The 20,363-nt window shown below is 35.7% G+C and overlaps 1 protein-coding gene across 3 annotated transcripts in view; it reads left to right on the top strand.

Moving 5' to 3' along the window:
• arhgef2a (Rho guanine nucleotide exchange factor (GEF) 2a) overlaps positions 1-20,363 on the top strand; it is a 118,157-nt gene that overhangs the window by 42,079 nt on the left and 55,715 nt on the right. Inside the window, exon 1 of one of the 3 annotated variants that reach the window (NM_001081631.2) lies at positions 9,285-9,511. The exons of the other annotated variants lie outside the window; for them this stretch is intronic. Coding sequence (NP_001075100.1) covers positions 9,449-9,511 — 63 coding nt within the window. The 5' untranslated portion in view covers positions 9,285-9,448. Of the gene's footprint in view, positions 1-9,284; positions 9,512-20,363 lie in introns of those variants that run through there. 3 annotated transcript variants of the gene reach the window in all.

The raw sequence follows: 20,363 nt of genomic DNA, 5'->3' as shown, positions 1-20,363 counted from the left end.
TTAATAAATAATATAAAATGCAAAATTAATAGAAATTTATAGTTTTTGACCATTAAATTTATAATAATAATTTTTATTTATTTATTTATTTACTTAAATGTAATTTAATTAATAAAATAAAATGTAAAATTAAATTAAATTTACTGTTTTTTCACCAATAAATTTAGAATAATATTATTTGCTTATTTATTTATTTGTTTGTTTGTTTGTTTATTTAAATGTATTTAATGAATAAAATGTGAAAGTAAATTAAATGTATTGTTTTTCACCTTAAAATATAGAATAATATGGATTTTTTTCAATCTATTTATTTATTAAAATGGGTTTTTAATAAATAAAATAAATGTAAAATTAAAATAAATGTATTGTTTTTTCACCATTCAATTTTGAATATTTATTTCAATTCGTTTATTTGTTTGTTTGTTTATTTAGTTAATTAAATGTATTTTAATAAATCTAATAAACAATTGTTTGTTTGTTTGTTTATTTAAATGTATTTTAATAAATAAAATGTAAAATTAAAATAAATGTATTGTTTTTTCACCATTAAATTAAGAATAAAATATATTTTTTCAATTTATTTATTTATTTAGTTATTTATTAAGTTATTTACTTTTTAGCCTACCCAATTCACCTGTACCGCATGTCTTTCGACTGTGGGGGAAACCGGAGCACCCGGAGGAAACCCACGCAAATGCAGGGATAACATGCAAACTCCTCACAGAAACGCCAACTGACCCAGCCGAGGCTTGAACCAGTAACCTTTTTGGTGTGAGGTGACAGCACGACCTACTGCACCACTGCGTCGCCCATATTTTCAAAAGTTATTCATGTTAATTACATAATAGTTCTTAAAATAATCGTCTCCTTGTTTTTATGTGGAGATAAAATTAATAACAGATCACAAGATCACTCTTTCAGCTCTGAAGTCAGTCAGTGTACTTGTCGAAGCGCCACTGATTATGAAGTGGCATCTCGCTTATTAGCATTTGTTAGCATAGCCTGCAGCAAATGCTCTAGCAGCTTCAGCAGTATCTGACTCTGAGCACAGGGCCAGCTAAAGACTGAGGATTCATCATTATTGATTCGCTCAGGAGCGCTGCAGGGTAGCTCAAACCAGACTGATAATGAACAACACAACTGGTCCCATGCCACGCAGTTGCTGTTATTACCGACACAAGGAAGAAAGATTGTGTGCATGAAATTAAAGAAATGGTGAGTAAGAGGGAGAGGGAGAAACAAGTGTTGAAACGCTTGTGTGGAAGTCCGCCTACAGCGCAACCTGTCCTTCCTTAGAAACACAGAGAGAGAGGGAAAGAGAGAGAGAGAGAGAGAGAGAGAGGGAGAGAGAGAGAGAGAGAGAGAGAGAGAGAGGGAGAGAGAGAGAGAGAGAGAGAGAGAGAGGATAGTTCTTGACTGTTTAAAGTTGGAGAGTTGTCGTATTTCACAGAGCCGTCATGTTCTCATTATGGTGGTCATTGATGGGGAGATGGATTTCTAAGAGATACTGTTAGACTTTGCCACAATTTTACAGTTGTTTACCGCCAAAAATTCTCAGTAAAATATAAAATACATTCTTTACAGTACACTGCTGTAATATGCAGCGCATTGTGTTTGCGGTATTCTACTGTAATCAAAGTAATCATGTTCCACTGCTGTATAGTTGAAGATAAAAATGAGACACTTTATTAAAAAAATAGCAATTGACATCTTGTTTGATGTATAAAATAGGGGACGACACAGTGGCGCAGTAGGTAGTGCTGTCATCTCACAGTAAGAAGGTCACTGGTTCGGGCCTCAGCTGGGTCAGTTGGCATTTCTGTGTGGAGTTTGCAGTTTCCCCCCACAGTCCAAGACATGCGGTACAGGTGAAATGGGTAGGCTAAATAGTGCCCATAGTGTATGAGTGTAAATGAGTGTGTATGGATGTTTCCCAGAGATGGGTTGCAGCTGGAAGGGCATCCACTGCGTAAAACATATGCTGGATAAGTTGGCGGTTCATTCCTTTGACGGTGCAAAACATTTCTTCCACATTGTGGGGAGAAAAATTGCAAACAGTGCAGCACTTCAGAGTCACACTGCTAGCAATCGAAGATTTATGTAAATCTGGCAAGCTGAATGCAGTCTGTACTGTACAGGAGACACGGCACGGAGGAGACTGATTGACATTGGGGTACAGCCAATCAGGACACAGAACACAATGTGCGAATCAGGACGCAGAAAGCACTGTAGAAAATAAGTATGCCAAATTAAACAAAAGAAATCCATGACACTGCGAGAGCGCTAAAAGTAAACCACGTTATAGCCAAGCGGCAACCTCCCGCTCTCTCTCAGGAAGCCAATACAGAAGTAACTAAAACTGCAAGTCATCCGAAATTCCGCTAGTCCTGGCCGCTCCTGGCTCCAAAACAGAGCAAATTTCAATTGAGCCCACTGTTAGAATGGCCAACTTTACAGCAGAAAAAAATGTGTTTACTGCCTGGTTCAAAAAACGATTTTGGTTAATACAGCTAATATTACCCTTCATGACAACTGTGAGGGGGTGAATTTTTTTATAACTCATCCTTTCCTTTATATTAAGTTATGTTAAGTTTGCATAATTAAGGGAGTGACCACTTGAGTGACAGCTATGTCTCGTTGGTCGCCGTCACGTCACATCAGCTGAATCCTGCAGATTAGCCACTGAACTCGGCATATTTATCGTATTTCTGTGTTGTTTTGTGTGGCTTTACACAGTCAACTGCCTTTCGGACTTGCTTCCTACAATTATTAGATGGCATGGCATGCTTAGTGCACTTTATTGTGCTCACAAACCATTCACGTGGCCTCCGTTTCCCATGTGAGTAAAGTTATATACTTATATACCATCTCTATACATGTATTTGTTTTATTTAAGATCATTTATCATTTATATTTATATTTAGAGCTGTAATGCATCCAGAATCTGACGAATTGATTAGCTGTAGGCTCTAGAACAGTCATCTAAAGTGTTGTCATACAGTGTTATGCTGGATCAATAGTCTTACATTAACTAACACAGACTATATCTAAAGTGTAATTCGTATTTTCCTCCTGTTGAAAAATGTCATAAGAACAATGTTTAGTGGCTCAATGTATTACAGCAGTGTTTTTAAAAGTCTAAACACTTTATTGATATTGTATACAACCAAGCACAAGTGGTCAGAATACAAACGAGTCACAGGTGATAAAGTATTAAGCGTTCTCCCAAAGTAAAGTGTGTCTGAACCAGGTCCAAGCAAAATGCAGCCTGCGTCTGTAGCTCCGCTCACTCTCCGCCTCTTTACCCTTGTTTGGTATCCCGCCGTGGGTGTGATGACGCGCGAACATAATGGCGACGGTTGGCCGCGCCTACTTATGGCTTCTTTTGCGCTCTGTAGAAACCTATGGGTGACGTCACGGACACTACGTCCATATATTTTACAGTCTATGGTTCCACGGGACCACTGTACTGGAAAAACTGTCATGCTGTACAATTAAAATGTGTTAAAGAGAATTTTACCGTAAAAAGAAGTTCGATTAGGCTATTTTACTGTAAAATGGTTTTACTGTAAAACATATTTACTGTAAATGGGCAGTTGCTGTAAATTGCTGGCAACAGTGCTGCCAATACGTAACCACAAAAATAGTGAGACAGACTGTTTTACCACATGCTATGTTTACAGACAATTATTTATAGGCATCATTTACTGTAATATTTAAATATACTGTAGATATATTTGTGTATGTATGTAATTTGTATTCCTCACATTGTGGGGAAAAATGTCCTCACAAGTATTGCAATACCAGTAAATTTTGACATTTTTTCACTGTCCCCATTTTAGTCCCCCAAATGGCTAATAAATTACTCATAATTAATTATTTTGGAAATAAAAAATGCTGGAATTAGATGTAAAGGGGTAGAGGATAGAACATACATTTTAAATATCATTACTTCTATAGGAAGTCACCATAAAGATGGCTGTACATGTGTGTGTGTGTGTGTGTGTGTGTGTGTGTGTGTGTGTGTGTGTGTTTGTTTACAAGGATACAAAATTGTATAATGACATGAGTATGACCTAGTTGTACACTATTAAGGGGGTTTATAATGACATGCCTTGTTTCTTAGTGATTTTAAATATTTAAAAAAACCTTTTGACATTGTATTTGACACATGTTTCCTCTGAGGGTTGGGTTTAGGGGTAGGGGTTGTATTGAATAAATGAATGTATGAATACATTATGCATATCTGACTTAAAAAACAACACAGGGTCACACACAGACACATATATCAGTATCATAATAGCTACTGTATCACTTTTCTAATATTAAGATTATTTTATTAACATATAAAAATGACATAAAAAGTTAATAATTAATACAATTTAGAAAATAAATAAAGAGGTCAGGCTTAAATGAGACACTTTTTGCATTATTATTCATATTTAAGTCTGACCTTTTCATTTTTATTCTTATAGTCTCTGCTCTCTTATCTGTTCCACTGGCAGATTATGTAGACCAGATTAAGCAGTCTGAGCTATACAGTCAGTATTGTTTGACAAATCCAAAACGACTAGATGGGACGGTACATCTGTTGGAAGATTTGACCTGCTTTAATCTTGCCTTAATCTGCTCAGAGATTTGACTAGCTTTAAACCATGCAACATATTTAAAAACAAAAAATCAAACACGAGAGCACTCAGCCAGTCATATGCATGCTTGTATGCAGTGCACTCATATTGTCTTTACACGTTGTTAAGTGAAATGACGCAATCTATTTCCGCAGTATTCACCACATTTTGCAATGTGGAAGTTAGCTTTTTTCTGCCATTGTTTTAGGACTTCTGATTGATTTGCCTATGGGGGAAATGATAAAAGGCAGTAAACTGACAAACTTCTACAGACAATTGTGTTTATAACAACACATAAAATAACCATTTGTTACAACAATAACAAGCTGTTTTTTAGAACTGAAAATCAGTGGAAGTCAATGAGACTGGAAGTATCACAACAATTAGGTTTCAATGGCTTTGCCTGCTCATAACATGAAAGGTCAGTAGGTATACATAGATACTATTTCTTTTAGATAGTGAGTTCACATTTACACACAGTCAGCCACACTTGTATTGAGGCTGGTTAAATCACTATACAGATTTCAGATGTGTATGCAATGGGTCTTTTCGTAGGTCTGATTTCAGATGAAATGGGCTCACCAGCCAATGATAATGATTAATAATAATAATAATAATAATAATAATAATAATAAATCCACAAAAGTGATTTCCCAAATGTTGAGTGGATGGTGATGGTTTATTTACAGAGCTCAAGTGGTGTAACAATCACAGAAAAAACAAGGTCAACAAAGCTATATACAAAGAAAAATAAATAAATAAAAAATACAATAAACAAAAAGGGTAAAAATTTACTGTTAAAAAACATTGAGTGGTTGGTGATGATTTATTCGCGGTGCTAAGGAGGTGTAACAATTGCAGAAAAATACAATGACTACAAAGCTGTTTACAAAGTAATAAACAAAGCAAACAAAATACAAAACATAAAGGTAAAACCTTCTTTTTAAAAAATGTTTAGTGACTAAACATTTTTCAATTTATTTACAGTGCTAGAGATGTGTATCAGTTTTAGAAAAAAATAATGACAACATAGCTATATACAAAGTAACAAATAAAACAGAACAAACAAAAAATACAGTAAACAAAAAATGTAAAAATGTACAGTTAAAAATGTTTAGTGGCTGGTGATGATTTATTTGCTGTGCTCAAGAGCTGTAACAATCTCAGAAAAAACAATGACAACAAAGATATATACAAGTAACAAAAAAAGCAAAACAAACAAAGAAATACACTTAAAAACAGTAAAATACTGTTGAAAATGTTGAGTGGTTGGTGATGATTTATTGCTGTGCTCAAGAGGCGTAACAATCACTGTAAAACAATAACAAAGCTATGTACAAAGAAACTAACAAAACAAACAAAAATAATTCACAAATAAATACTATAAAGATTTATAGTTAAAAAAAGTTGGGTGCCTGGTGATACTTTATTTACAGTGTTCGAGGTCTGTTACAATTGCAAAAAAATAAAAAATAAAATAAATACACACACATATATATATATATATATATATATATATATATATATATATATATATATATATACATACACACATACATACAAAGAAATAAGCAAAACAAACAAAAAAATACACTTAACAAAAATGGTAAAAATGGCAGCTGTGGTTGCCAGAATTGTATAGCTTAAAATACAGTAAACTTACATTTTTGCGGGAAATTCCTGTAATTCATCAATTTATAGCATTAATACACCAATATTTTGAAATATTAACATCTATTTAATGTACCATTGTTACACTGTCAAAAACATAATCAAAATCATGGAGTAATTCGATAAGAAACAAAGCTCATGACAAACAGCACAATCAGCAAAGACAAGCAGAGAAACATAACTAATTCAAAGAAAGTGCTTATCTCATTCCCAAAACTGCTAGACACCATCATGGCAACACACATAAAGTTAAATAAATTTAATAAATGTTATTTACCAGCATCAAATGTAATGTAATATTCCAATGTACAAAACTGATGAAATTATGTCAACAAAAAAAGTAATCTGTAAATATTGTAATTAATGCTGTGAAAATAGTTTTGAGGGTGGCGCAGTAGGCAGTACTGTCACCTCACAGCAGGAAGGTCGCTGGTTCGAGTCTCGGCTGGGTCAGTTGGCATTTCTGTGTGGAGTTTGCATTTTCGCCTGCAATCGTGTGGGTTTCTTCTGGTTTCTTCTGCTGTGCGAACCCAGATTAATAGTGGCTAATCATTAATCATTATTTTCTATTAAGGGATATTACTGAAATTTTGAAACAAAGCTACTTGTATGAATGTGCCCAAAACCTTTGCTGCCTACTGTAAACTTTCCAGGCTCCGCTCAGAACCTAGCCAAAGTCTAAGTACACTGTTGGCATGGCGACAGATGCGGCTAAGGCGGGAAAACAGTCTCGCCTCCTCTCCCTTTGGCTGTCTTTCCCAAAAGGAAACGTCCACCATTTTCTGCCACAGAGGTGCGTTCAGAGCCACTAAAATAATACATCCTTTAGAAGCGGATACAACTGACATGCTGTAACTAAATGGCTTCATTAGTAAATGGGAATTTGCATAATTAATAAACTATCTGTTGTTTCATTTTCAATTACTGTTGTAACGGATCTGATATCACTCAAGGGTGCTTTTCTGCTGCTTCTGTAGACCGCAAGGTTTCTAAAAACATCAGTCTTAGTTCCTCCTCGAGCGTTCAGCTCTCTGTGAAAAATGCTGAATAGGTGTTGGTGTTAAAGTTGACGTCATGGTTTGAGTTCAGCTGCAGGATTTGAGAATCTTCACTGCTGATTGTTCAGCAGTAGCAGCATTGCGTAATACCAGATGGTGACATCTGACTATTGCGCAGCACTTTAACCATTCATATGTGTCAATCTTGTGACAAGCCTAATATCATGCAGGAATTTTATTGATTTCTATAGTCATAAATTCTCAGAGTTGGAACCTTTTCAAAACATAATGTTTGTTTATTTAATTCATTCATTCATTTTCTTGTCGGTTTAGTCCCTTTATTGATCTGGGGTCGCCACAGCGGAATGAACCGCCAATTTATCCAGCTTGTTTTTATGCAGCGGATGGACTTCCAGCCGCAACCCATCTCTGGGAAACCTACACACACACTACAGACAATTTAGCCCACCCAATTCACCTGTGCCGCATGTCTTTGGACTGTGGGGGAAACCAGAGCACCCGGAGGAAACCCCACGCGAACGCAGGGAGGACATGCAAACTCCACACAGAAATGCCAACTGAGCCGAGTTTCGAACCAGCGACCTTCTTGCTGTGAGGCGAAAGCACTACCTACTGCGCCACTGCATCGCCCTTACCTGATTATTTATTAATAATTATTTATTTACCCCTAATGTTACCTTAATAGTGCACATTGGTACCTTTTGAAAGGGCTTTTCCTGAAAGAGTAGACTTTAATAGGCCAACCATTAAAATTGTATTAGCATCCACACCAACTTAGAGGATTGTTTTTATTTATTTGTTTATTTATTCCTTTGCTAGTTTGTTTGTTCGTTCGTTTGTTCGTTCGTTTGTTCGTTCGTTCATTCATTCATTCATTATAGTACATGTCATTCATTCATTTTCCTTCGGCTTAGTCTCTATTAATCAGGGGTCGCCACAGCAAAATGAACCGCCAACTTTTAAACCAGCAACCTTCTTGCTGTGAGGCGACAGTGCTACTTACTGCGTCACCGCGCCGCCCTGTTGTGCCTCATTTGCTATTTTAATTTATTACAGTTGAAATGATTTTAGGTGGTGCAGTGTCAGTGGTTAGCACTGTCGCCTCACAGCAAGAGGGTCGCTTATTCGAGCCTAGGCTGGATCAATTGGCATTTCTGTGTGGAGTTTGCATGTTCTCCCTGTGTTTGTGTGTCTTTCCTCCGGATGCTCCGGTTTCCCCCACAGTCCAAAGACATGTGCTATAGGTAAATTGAATAAACTAAACTGCCCATAGTGTATGTGTGGGAGTGTATGGGTGTTTCCCAGTGATGGGTTGCGGCTGAAAGGGCATCCGCTGTGTAAAATATATGATTGACAAGTTGGTGGTTAATTCCACTGTGGCGACAAAAAGCACATTCATCCAACTTAAAAGTTATCCATTTGACTCCAGTGTTATTGATGCTTTCTAAAACATATACAGTATTGCCATACACACAATAACAAGATAGTTGATTTACAATGTATGACATAAAGTAGCCTAGGTGTAGTGGGAAAATAGAGGTGTCACCTTAGCTCACCTAAACCCATTGGAATCTTAACTTGTGTTTATGATGGATGGATGGATGGATGGATCATTACAAATCTAAAATTGTGTTTTCATCTGAAAGTATAAACCCAGCTTGAGGGTGAGTAAATTATGGTATTATGGTATAATAATAAAAAAAGTCTAGGTGAATTATTAATTGAAGCATCAATGGCATGAAGTGATAATAAAATATGCTATTTATTTTTATAAGATATTATTATATATTTACATATTAATTTGATATACAATAATGTATATTAAAATGAAAGTGAGTGTTTATTAAAGGTAGGGGCTGTTCTTTGCGCTTCCTGGGCAAGCGAGCAAATGGGAGGGGGGAGAGAGAACGCGAGAGAGAGAACGAGAGAGAGAGAGAGAGAGAGAGATTTCATTTCCCTCAAAGTTGCCGCACCGCGCTGCTCTATGACTGTCTCCTGCCTTACTAAAACGCTGAAATTATACAAACAAGCGGCCAAACGGAACTTTTATCTTAATTAATGGGATATACATATGCTTTTACCGTAAGAAGACTCGTTTTTCGGTGTATTAAAGACGTTTAACAAATCGCAATGTCTCGAGTAGCGGATCTGTCGAAACTTCGCCAGGAGAGGATGAGAGAGATCAGTCAGCGGGTAAGTCCAACGACGAGCTGTCGGGTATTTTGGTTTTAGTCAGATTATCACGTGGATTAAAACAATTCGGTTGCTACGATATAATATTTGTTCGTTGTGAGCTAATATAGATAAATTAGAGGGTTTTGAGAAGTACATATGCTTAAGACAATTCAGTTCAGTTCAACTTTATTCCTATTTTCATAATACACGTTTTTCTAAATAAAAAATGCCACTTCAGAAAAAAAACATGGTGTGTTTTGTGTCTATAAAATACATAAACCATTAACCCAGAGGTTGTATATAAGCATAGGCAATGGAATACAGTAATTTGCACTTAAATTGCTGCTATCCTCTTCCTCATTACAGAATGAGGGTTAAAGGGCCAGACAGACTGAAATGTTAATGCCGCTGTTGTTTGACATTGATTAATACTTTACAGGACTTGAAGTTTATGGCTTTTATGTAGTGTGATGTCATCTTTGCTATGATCCAAAGGCTAGGATCTGAGACAACATAAAACCAAAAGGGTATTGTACATTAATGCAGGAATTACCCTTGGTTAAATAAAAGGTTATACAATGAGTGATCCAAATATAAATGGCAAATATGGAAACATGACTAAGTTGAAATGAGTAGTTATGAAAGATTTACATTTACAAATAGTCATTTAGCAGATGCTTTAGTCCAAAGAAACTTACAATTGAGGAGAAATTCAGCGGTTCAACAAGAATATACACAAAAAGTGCTAGTTATAAAGTAGCTTGTTTGTAAAAAAAACATGACCACAATGTTTAAGGCTACTTCAGTGTTAAAAGATGAACTAAATCTAAATAATGCTGAAAGAGCTATTCTAAATTGTAATGTCAATCTGGCAAAGAGAGATTAATTCCAACAATAGTGTCACACAGCCAGATCTATAACGTTTAGTGTCAAATATTCTACATAATCACCAGTGTTGGGTAAGTTAAAATTGTAATCTGATTACATTACTTATTACTTCATGTAAAAAGTAATCAGATTACTAATTACTTTGAATTTACTTTTAACACATATTAAATATACCTATAAAATACAAAATATACTGCAGTTCTTTTAGTGTTGTAATAGTCACTGAAAAACATTACAATGGGTTGATCACAGCAGCTTGACATATTCATAGGACTTAAAGAGTTCGCCCAAAACTTGAAGTTCTCTCATCATTCACTTGTTGCAATCCTGTTTGTCTTTTTTTACACAAAAGAAGACATTTAGAAGAAAACTAGATACCTGTAACCATTGACATCCATAGTATGCAAAAGCACTGCAGTGTTTGGGTGTTTTGTGTTTGTCTGAGGTAATTAGTCTACTGAAATGTGTATATTCTAAAGTATGAAGCTGATCGTCAGTTCTTGTCACGTGACTCACCGTTTTTAACTGGTTCTCCTGGGAAATATGAGCGCACGCTATATGCTTCCCAATATGCGCGCGTGCAAATAACTCAAAATGTGAATGGCCCCATAAGTAGCTATGGTTCTCTTCACATTCAGAAGGTACCTTCACTCCTGATCCTGCACAAAATTTGAAATTTGCCTGTTTAGGCTGAGTTGGGCCACTGTGTTTTGGGCACCAGTATCATCCTCGGTGACGAGTATTGTCCTTGAATGCTTTCTGTTCTAGTGCTGAACAAGTTGCTGGTCAAGTTAAAAGCAGTTAAAAGTTCTTTAGAGACTGGACTGAACTATTTTTGTTTTTACACATAATGAAATCAAAGTAATGTCTGTATTTTCACTTGAAGAAGCAACCACCCTCGAAAGCAACCATAAAAGCTCATACTTATTAACTGACGTTGCAGCAGAAAACATTTTTTTCTTATAAAACTATATTTGTAATGTAAGTAAAGCAATTACGTTGACTTTAGTAACTGTAATCAAATTACACAAATTAAAAATGTAATTCGTTACATTACTGCGTTCATCAAAAATGAAATATAGTAGCGCGTTACCGTGGAACGCGTTACACCCAACTCTGATAATCACATTATCATAAGTTTGATTTCAGTGACTTCATCTGTTGGCATGAAGCTAGTGAGTTGTACTGCTTTTGCAAACACAGCGTCCCTGTGATCAAATACTTTCTTAATTGCTGCTTTCTCACAACTACCATATTTTTTGTGCATTTATTTGGTCAATGAGAGGAAAATGTGAAGCAAATATTTAGATATTCTTCATTTATATTCATAGTTCATAATTTATATTTACTCTCAGCAGAGTGCACAGGGTCTGGATGTTTATAAAAAGTATATTGCTGCACAAATGTAGGTAAAAATAAGAACTTGAAAAGTGCTGAATTATGCGTACGTTAACAGTAAGTTGCTGTCTGTAGTTTACTTATCAGCCACTGGATACAACAAGGCCTTCTATATTCTGCATACTCTATAGCTCCTATAACTTTGTGTGTAAAGACACCTTGATTAAGCAGCTGTTCTATTGTGTTTTGGCACTGACTATGCACCTTTTTTTGTTAAATTATTAGCTTCAGTATGAGTTTGAGTTGTGTAGGTGTTACTGAGTGGGAATGTTGAACAACAGACTGTGTGTGTGCGCGCATAGAGAAAGATTCAAGAGAAAAAGAGCCAAAAGAGAGGTTGCCATAGAAATAGCACTCTGTTAAAGCATCAATTCCAGGTTCAGGTCCGAAGGCAAGATTTATTTATTTTTTTCTAAATATTGAGATGCATGTTTTCTTACACACAAGCACGATCTCACCACCTCTTCATCTACTAAAGGAAGGTGTCAAAGGTCAAACTGGTGTAACAGGAGCTGGAGCAATTTAAATGCATCCAAGAGTGACCTCTGAGTAGCCAGGGCCCATATTGCTTGTCAAAATAATTGTTCTTTTTTCTTAGAGATTAAGCTTTTTTTAACAATTAAATAAGGCCCACTTGACCCATTAACAAAACCACTGCTGAGTGTTATTTTCATCCAGCAACCAAATAACGAGGACATTTCTTTTTCTTTATGGGGTTAGCTGTTGCAGATTGACACCCAGTGGTTGAACTAGGTATTGCATTCCAAAATCAAAACACTTTTTCACTTGGCCCCTCCTCTGATCAATAATATCCTGCTGCTGCCCCGCTGACCCACACGTTTCAGCCACACACAATCCAGCACACACGATCTAGGCTAACCATATATGGTTTCATCGGATGTTAATGTTATTAATGTCTTCTCGGACATCAATATCATCAATATGTTTTTTAATATATATTGTTAATAAATATTGTACACAATAAACAATAGTGTATACTATTTCACAAACTAGGCTATCGTGAAGGGCGAATGGGGAACATTGTTTCCGATACCCATTCATTATAATAGACTGAACAGTTTTTTTTATCAGTCATCATAGATGATCAGTCATTATTTATCTGACAGAGTCTGGCTTTCTGAAACATTTTTCAGAGATATATGAATGATCCAAATTGGACAGGTTTAATTTATATAATGGATTCATTATTTAAATTATATTCATAATAGCAAGTTAATATGTACAGTATAGGCTATAATACATCTTTATATGTAATACAAATCTTTTTACATTTAATAAATGTATAACACTATATTCATATTTTACTCCATCAATTAAACAGAATTTATTTGCTTAATTTTCTAATAACTTTTTTATTAATGTTTTCCCATGTTAAATAATGTAATAATATAAAGTAAATAATATGCTGTTTTTATATTGTTATATAGTGTTTTTAAACCATAAATTTCTGGTGATTTGTGGTAATTATAGTTGCAACAAATATAGTAATCAAGACAAATTAACTATAATATATATTACTAACAGTTTCTACAGTAAAAGATAATTCATTCATTCATTCATTTTTTTTGTCGGCTTAGTCCCTTTATTAGTCCGGGGTCGCCACAGCGGAACGAACCGCCAACTTATCCAGCAAGTTTTTACGCAGCGGATGCCCTTCCAGCTGCAACCCATCTCTGGTGAACATCCACACACACATTCATGCACTACGGACAATTTAGCCTACCCAATTCACCTGTACCGCATGTCTTTGGACTGTGGGGGAAACCGGAGCACCCGGAGGAAACCCAAGCGAAGGCAGGGAGAACATGCAAACTCCACACAGAAACGCCAACTGAGCCGATGTTCGAACCCGCAACCCAGCAACCTTCTTGCTGTAAGGCGACAGTACTACCTACTGCGCCACTGCCTCGCCTTATAAGATAACTTTATAACTATATTAGTTTTAAATGATTAACTATAGTAATTTATTTTAATGTGACACATTATTGTTTGTTTTTTATATTTTACTACAAAACGATTGCAACAAAGTATGACAACGTTAATATCCTGAATTAATTTATTTCTTAATCCTATACAATTAGTCGGTCTATTATGTTTTCTTTGTGCATGTGGATACGTGAATAAAATGTGAATAAATGTGAATAAAAACTAATTATTTTTATTTACATAATTTGAGCGACAAAACTGCACAAATGTTAAAATGATTACGATATAATAATGAAATAATGACTGAAATGTGAAACCCTTAACTGTTCACAGTCTAATGAATGGCAATCGCAGCACACGCGGTCTTGATCACCATATTTGTGAAATTCAGTAAATGACACCACCAGGAGCGAGCATGCCTGACTATCGAGCCTACTCAGTGTACCAACTGTAAATGGCTGTATTTGAATTTGTCATGTTGCGTCTTGTGCAAACAAATTGTTTGTCGTTAGAATCTTGTCTTGTTAGGACATAATGTTACAATGTAAGCCTTTCAGCTGATGTTTACGTTTGTACAGTTTTTTTTTATTTGCCAATAAAAAAACACCAACTCTGAATCTGTAACTATCTGAAATATAATTGAGTAATCTGGCAGTGGGCAGGTTATAGAGACTAAAACAAAGACACAGAACACACATTTTCAAAGAAGAATAACTGACTTTAACATTGTTTTTCAGATAAACTAGTAAGTTTGCTTAGCATTTTTCTATATTTGCAAGCTTATTATGGTATTATTCTGCTTTAGAAGAGTCAAAAACATACATACAGCACTTTTAACTAAACCTGCTGTTATATATGAAGTTTAAATGCAGAAACCTCTATAAGTCGTCTGAAGTTTTCCTCAGTAATGAGCATTTTTATCAGGCTCCTGTGTGTATGATCAGTAACATCACTTTTATGGCAAAGACTAAGTACTTTTCCTGGTCTTTCTGGTGAAATATCTCAACATAAACAAAGGAGGCTGAGAAAAATGTTCTTTTTTGATGTAAATTTCAGACAGCACTTAAAGGTTTTTGCATCTGAACACTTCATATATATTAGTGTATATATTCAAAAGTTCTCATTTGTGGAACTACATCAAACCTTAAAGCTGAGGTATGTTCTTTGTATCTCCTTGGCTGTTAAACTGCGACTGTCCTGTGCACTGTATTGTTAATTGTCTTTATGTGGAAGTGTTTGCAAAGAATGTCAGTGTCAACTAATCAGTCGTGCCTCCCCATAGGCCAGCTGTATCCAGGCCATCGGGCCACAGCAGGCTGAACTAAATCTGGAGCTGGAACTATTCGAACTGGAGCATCAACGTTAAGTGCTGCCAGTCTCAGCCCATTTCCTTGACTGGAGATGACACCAAACTTTAGAAAAGCTCAGTCAGCCTGGACAACAACTGCTCGGGGCACATAGCGTGCATGCTTTTGTACAGAAAGTTTGACTTTCAAGTGAACTATAACCAGATAAGTTGTTTTCGGATTGCATGCACGGATACATTTCATCAGACTGACTATTTTTATAAAGGTAGACTTGGAAATGTCGGCTGCTCTTAGTTTGTGCCTGTGTATATGGCTGGGTGATGTGACAGAAATCTCATATCACAACATACTATACAGATATGTGAGCAATATCACACTGTATAAGGCTGTACATCGGCACTGGTGGGAGGCATGCATTAGTGTCTCACTAGTGATGATATACAACCACATCGCACTGCTATGAGTGTGATATTGCGTTTATACAACAGTTCAACAGCATAATAGTGCATATAAAAGAGAAAATCAAACACGGAGAGTCTAAAAATCCTTTTGTATGAGGAATAACTTTCTTCCTACTTTTTCTTCTTACTTCAAACACATTTTCAGCTGATGTCAGAACAGCAGAAACCGTTGCTACTTCACTTTAGAGCTATTATTTAAATTATTCTCTAGCGTAATGTCTAAAGTGGTGACAAAACAGGTGATTTTGCTCATATTTTAATATTATAAGGCTGAACGGCATGAAATGCCAGCAGTTTACAAAGATTTCCCAGTATTTCTCTGTAGCAATCACGAGATCAAAATAATTATCCCCGAAAAAGATAGCTCAGGGTTCTATAAAGAGCGGCCAAAACAAAGTACATACATTCCTGATATGTAAGCCCATCTCACACTCAATACACTACAATTATATGGTATAAGTACAACACTACAACATACAAAAGAGAGAGAGAGATCGACCTGTTTTTGTAATGATTTGAGCTGTAGTTTGAACTTATGCTATTCTCTTCTAAGGGCTTATTATGTGGTTTCAGTTGCTATCTTGTGGATGGACGTCAGCCGTCTTTGCTCAACTTAATGACAGGCTAATGGCCACAGATGTGCTGGCTCTCAGAAATTATAAATATTTAAAAATAGACACTATAAAAAAGTCTCAAAAGTACATTATGTTGTCCAACAGCAGCAACATTTGTCAAACTGTAGAGTGTCCTCTGCTTGTTACTGTATGTGGCTGGAGTAATACACAAGGGTCAAGGGTTATTTGCAAGAATATCCCATGGTTATCAGCCAATTAGATTCAAGAACCAACAGAACTGTTGTATAAATTGCGATTATAGTACCATTATTGTAAATTCAATCAACTAATAGTTTATATTTTTCAATCTTATGTAAATGTTTACTTATTAATACTTTTTAAAGTGTTTACTCAGAAATGTACTCATTTGTATGTGATCACCTTGTGAGTCACTATGAATTTCATGGTAAATATTTAATTAACAATGTGGAAAAATACAGTTTTTCTACACTTTTCAAAAACTAATGATTACAGGTCTAACATAAAATAATATTAATGCTAAATAAAATGCAAAACGGTGGGTAGCACGATCGCCTTACAGCAAGAAGGTTGCTGGTTTGAGCCTCGGCTGGGTCAGCTGGCATTTCTGTGTTGAGTTTGCATGTTCTCCTTGTGTTCGCGTGGGTTTCCAAGTCCAAAGACCTGTGGTATAGGTGAATAGGGTAAGCTAAATTGTCTGTAGTGTAGGTGTGTGTAAATGGGTGTGTATCAATGTTTCCCAGTGGTGGGTTGCAGCTGGAAGACGCATCCACTGTGTAAACCATATGCTGGTTAAGGTTCATTCCACTGTGGCGACCACAGGTTAATAAAGGGACTAAGCTGAAAGGAAATTGAATGATTAAAACTGCAAAATGTAAACATCAAGATTGCAACTTTTTCATGATACTTTTATTTATGCTTCAGTCTGCTTCTCCATAATGACGTGTAATATGAATTATGAAAAAGTAATATGGTAAACAATGTATTTTCGGACAACACAAAATAAAGGATAGAGCATATTATGAAATTATAGACTTATATAACATCATATTGCACAGCCCTGTCTCTGTGGTGTGTAATGCCAAGAGTCATATTCAAGTTTAGTTTTAAAAGTGTTACTGTCTAAACACAAACCCCGCCCTGGCTTCATGGCTTGTTCTCAGATTTAGCAGTCTGCACTGTTGTGACTTCCCAAATTTGCAGATGCATGTAATGGAGAGCCTTCCTGGATGGTCTGGTTTGGAGCAAACTAGGTTAATTAAGATAGCAATATCCTGCAGGATTTTTGGACTGCTACAAACATACACACTAGCACACTAACCCGTTTTTATTAAACATTTTCTGTTGCTTACTTCCAACACATGGCCGTGTTCCTATGGCAACCTTTACTCATGCCTCGCGCAGATTAGAAAGAGGAAGTGCGCTCTCATTATTTCCTGCTTTGCATGTCAACAATGGCTGATTTTTAGAATCTGCAATCCCAAAACAAGACCCATAGTATCCTTCAGACTAAAAGGATGGCAAACTTGAGAATTGATTCGATTTCAGATTCAATTTCATTCTTTTTTTTCTGCATTTCAACAGATTGCTTTGTCATGAGCGAGCTTAAAAGAGGAAGATGGTCAGTCAGCTTCTTTCAAAATAAATGCTGACAAGAATAACCAACACTATGATTTTATAATCAAGAACAATAACTTCAGAAGTACATATACAACGCAAAACATTTTGTTGTTGTTGTTGGTTTAAATTGAGTTTGCAGAGTTTTTAATGTGCAAAATTTATCCATGAACTGCAGTGTGTGTGTTGTGAGCTATAAATGGCTTGTAATTACTCCGGAGTCACTGAAAACGGATTAAATGACAATGCTTATAGGCCGATGGCACCACAAGAACATACACAATCCAAAAGGCCAACAAATATCCTGTCAGCACATAAGCCATGACGTCAAAAGCAGGAGATAAGATAATAATGAATATTTCAATATGGTGTGGTAGAAGTTCTGCCAATGGCCACACTTAAAAGTGTAAAATGGCTCAAGTGATATGTTTCCATACCATTGAGCAGAGATGGCAGCAGTTAGAGTATATCAAGGCATTGGCCGCATTCATTTTTTTTTTTTTTTTGTATAATACATAACATTTGCTTAAGTGCATACTCAAGTGTATGTTTGGTTAACTGAGGAGGACTTTTTTTCCGTTGCATTTTTAAACTAATTTGGGTCCAAACAAAGTTGTTGTCAAATAATCTCTATTTACAGTAATTTGCAAAAGAGATTAAATTGTAGTGTAAATGAAGCATGTCAGACCAGTAGTTGTCACTATATAAAGAAACACTGAGGGCCCTATCATACACCCTGCGCAATAAGGCTCAAGACGTGTATGGCGCGATTTGTTGCTATTTTCAGACCAGCGCAACAGTAATTTTCACGTTTTCCGCCACGTTGTTTAGGGTGGCCGCAGGGTTTTAAAAAGTATTAAAAGTTGATAAATCAATTATGAGTAAATTAAGGCCGTTAAAAGGTAATAAAAAGTCTTAATCACATTTTTATAAGGTCTGTTCTATAAGGTTTGTTCAAAGTTTTTGACTACAAAAAATCATAAATATATTTATTTTCCTCCTAATATTAACAACAGCGTACTCGATCCACACGATTAGTTTTGAGCCAAGCTCATCAGCCCGGGTGATGTCATTGGTTCATTTTCATATTCTTCATATGGTTCATATATGACACATGTACAAGTTATAGCTCAAATAAAAGCTCTTGCCGGTGCTAATACGGCTCTAGCATTCTTTTTACTGAGTTATATTCACATATCAAACAGTTGCAGAATGAATCGCGATGTTTCTATGGCGCAGAAGTGAAAACAATACATTTATGATCACTAAGCAGCCCCAGATAGCACAGACAGCTGTCAGCGCTTATTTTATGCCGTGTGCTTCAGGGCCATTTCTCCTCTGTTTTTGAGGTGATGTGCATAAGTAATCCTTTTATATGTCTGACGTGGTCCAAACACTGTGAGTTTTGTTTGATTAAACAAAAGAATAGTGAAATATGAAAACAGCGATCAGTCCCTGTGGCTTGTACAGCACCTCTCATCAGGTGGAATACAATAACTTCTGCATAGATTATGGTAGAGACATTTTTCTTTTTTCCCATGGTTACAGACATGTGCAGGAACCACCAAAATTATTTACAGCACGCTAGACCACACAGAACCTAAAAGGTACACTTACAATTTTGAGTTTATAAAAAAAAATACAAAAAGAGACTCTTTTTTAGGTGTTTATTATTACACAGACAACATATACAGATATTTTAAACATTATCAATAGTGTTTTATGAAAATTCTAAGGGTTTTCTTTAAAATGATACCAAATTTTTGCATTTACACCTCTGCATGTGGATCTGGGAAACTTTTAATTTGGGTAAGCAAAATCCAGGCTGTAAACCCAAAATAACACTGGAGTTTAAGTGATTAAACTTTTATTAACTACTGTTTATTAAGTTAAAGGTTTGATACTGATAAGAACTTAAAGAGGCGATGAGGTCTTAAAAAATTCTGAGAAGGTCTTTAAAAAGCCTTAAAAAGGTATTAAAATTACCTTCACTGTTAAATAACAAATTCATTTGCACCACTTTGTGGACTCATGGGTGTGCTGGTCAAAAATAGAGGTGTGTGAAGACATTGTTTGTGGGACGTGTTTTGAGGAGCTAAAATAGGCTGCGCCATTGACCACCTAAAATCAGGTCTAAAGTCCAGCGCAGTGCCGTTAGTTACAGTATGCGCGATTCGGGTTCAAATGCTTAATATACAATGGATGTACAGCAATACACAAATATCTTACATATAAATTATTATATTCATATTTATATTTGTTTTAATAAAAACAAGTTTGGATTTGTCCACCTGTCAGGTTTTGGAGACGTATGCATCACCATATGGGGCATAAGAGTAGGACGTGTTTCTGGGTATAACTCAGTATTTGACCACACTTTGTTATTCGTTTGCTGGAAATTTGAACTGAAATAAAAAAATAGTTTTGAAACAAATCTTTTCACTTAAAAAACTAAATTAAATATGTAGGCTGATGGATGTCTTCAGTGCAGTGCGTACAACACTGTTTCATTAATTGAAGAAAGTAAAGGAGTAAAGTAAACAGTAAAGGTAAAGTACAGAGAAAGTAAACAGGCTGAATGGAGGAGGCTCATTCTTTATCCTCGCTGCAGATGGTCTGTTTAACAATTTTCTCACTTGTGAAGCTTTAAGTTTTTCTG

This window comes from Danio rerio, chromosome 19 (assembly GCF_049306965.1).
Source record: "Danio rerio strain Tuebingen ecotype United States chromosome 19, GRCz12tu, whole genome shotgun sequence".
NCBI classification, from domain to species: Eukaryota; Metazoa; Chordata; class Actinopteri; order Cypriniformes; family Danionidae; genus Danio; species Danio rerio.
Note: the sequence above shows the minus strand (reverse complement) of the source record. Positions and strands in the feature narration are given on the sequence as shown.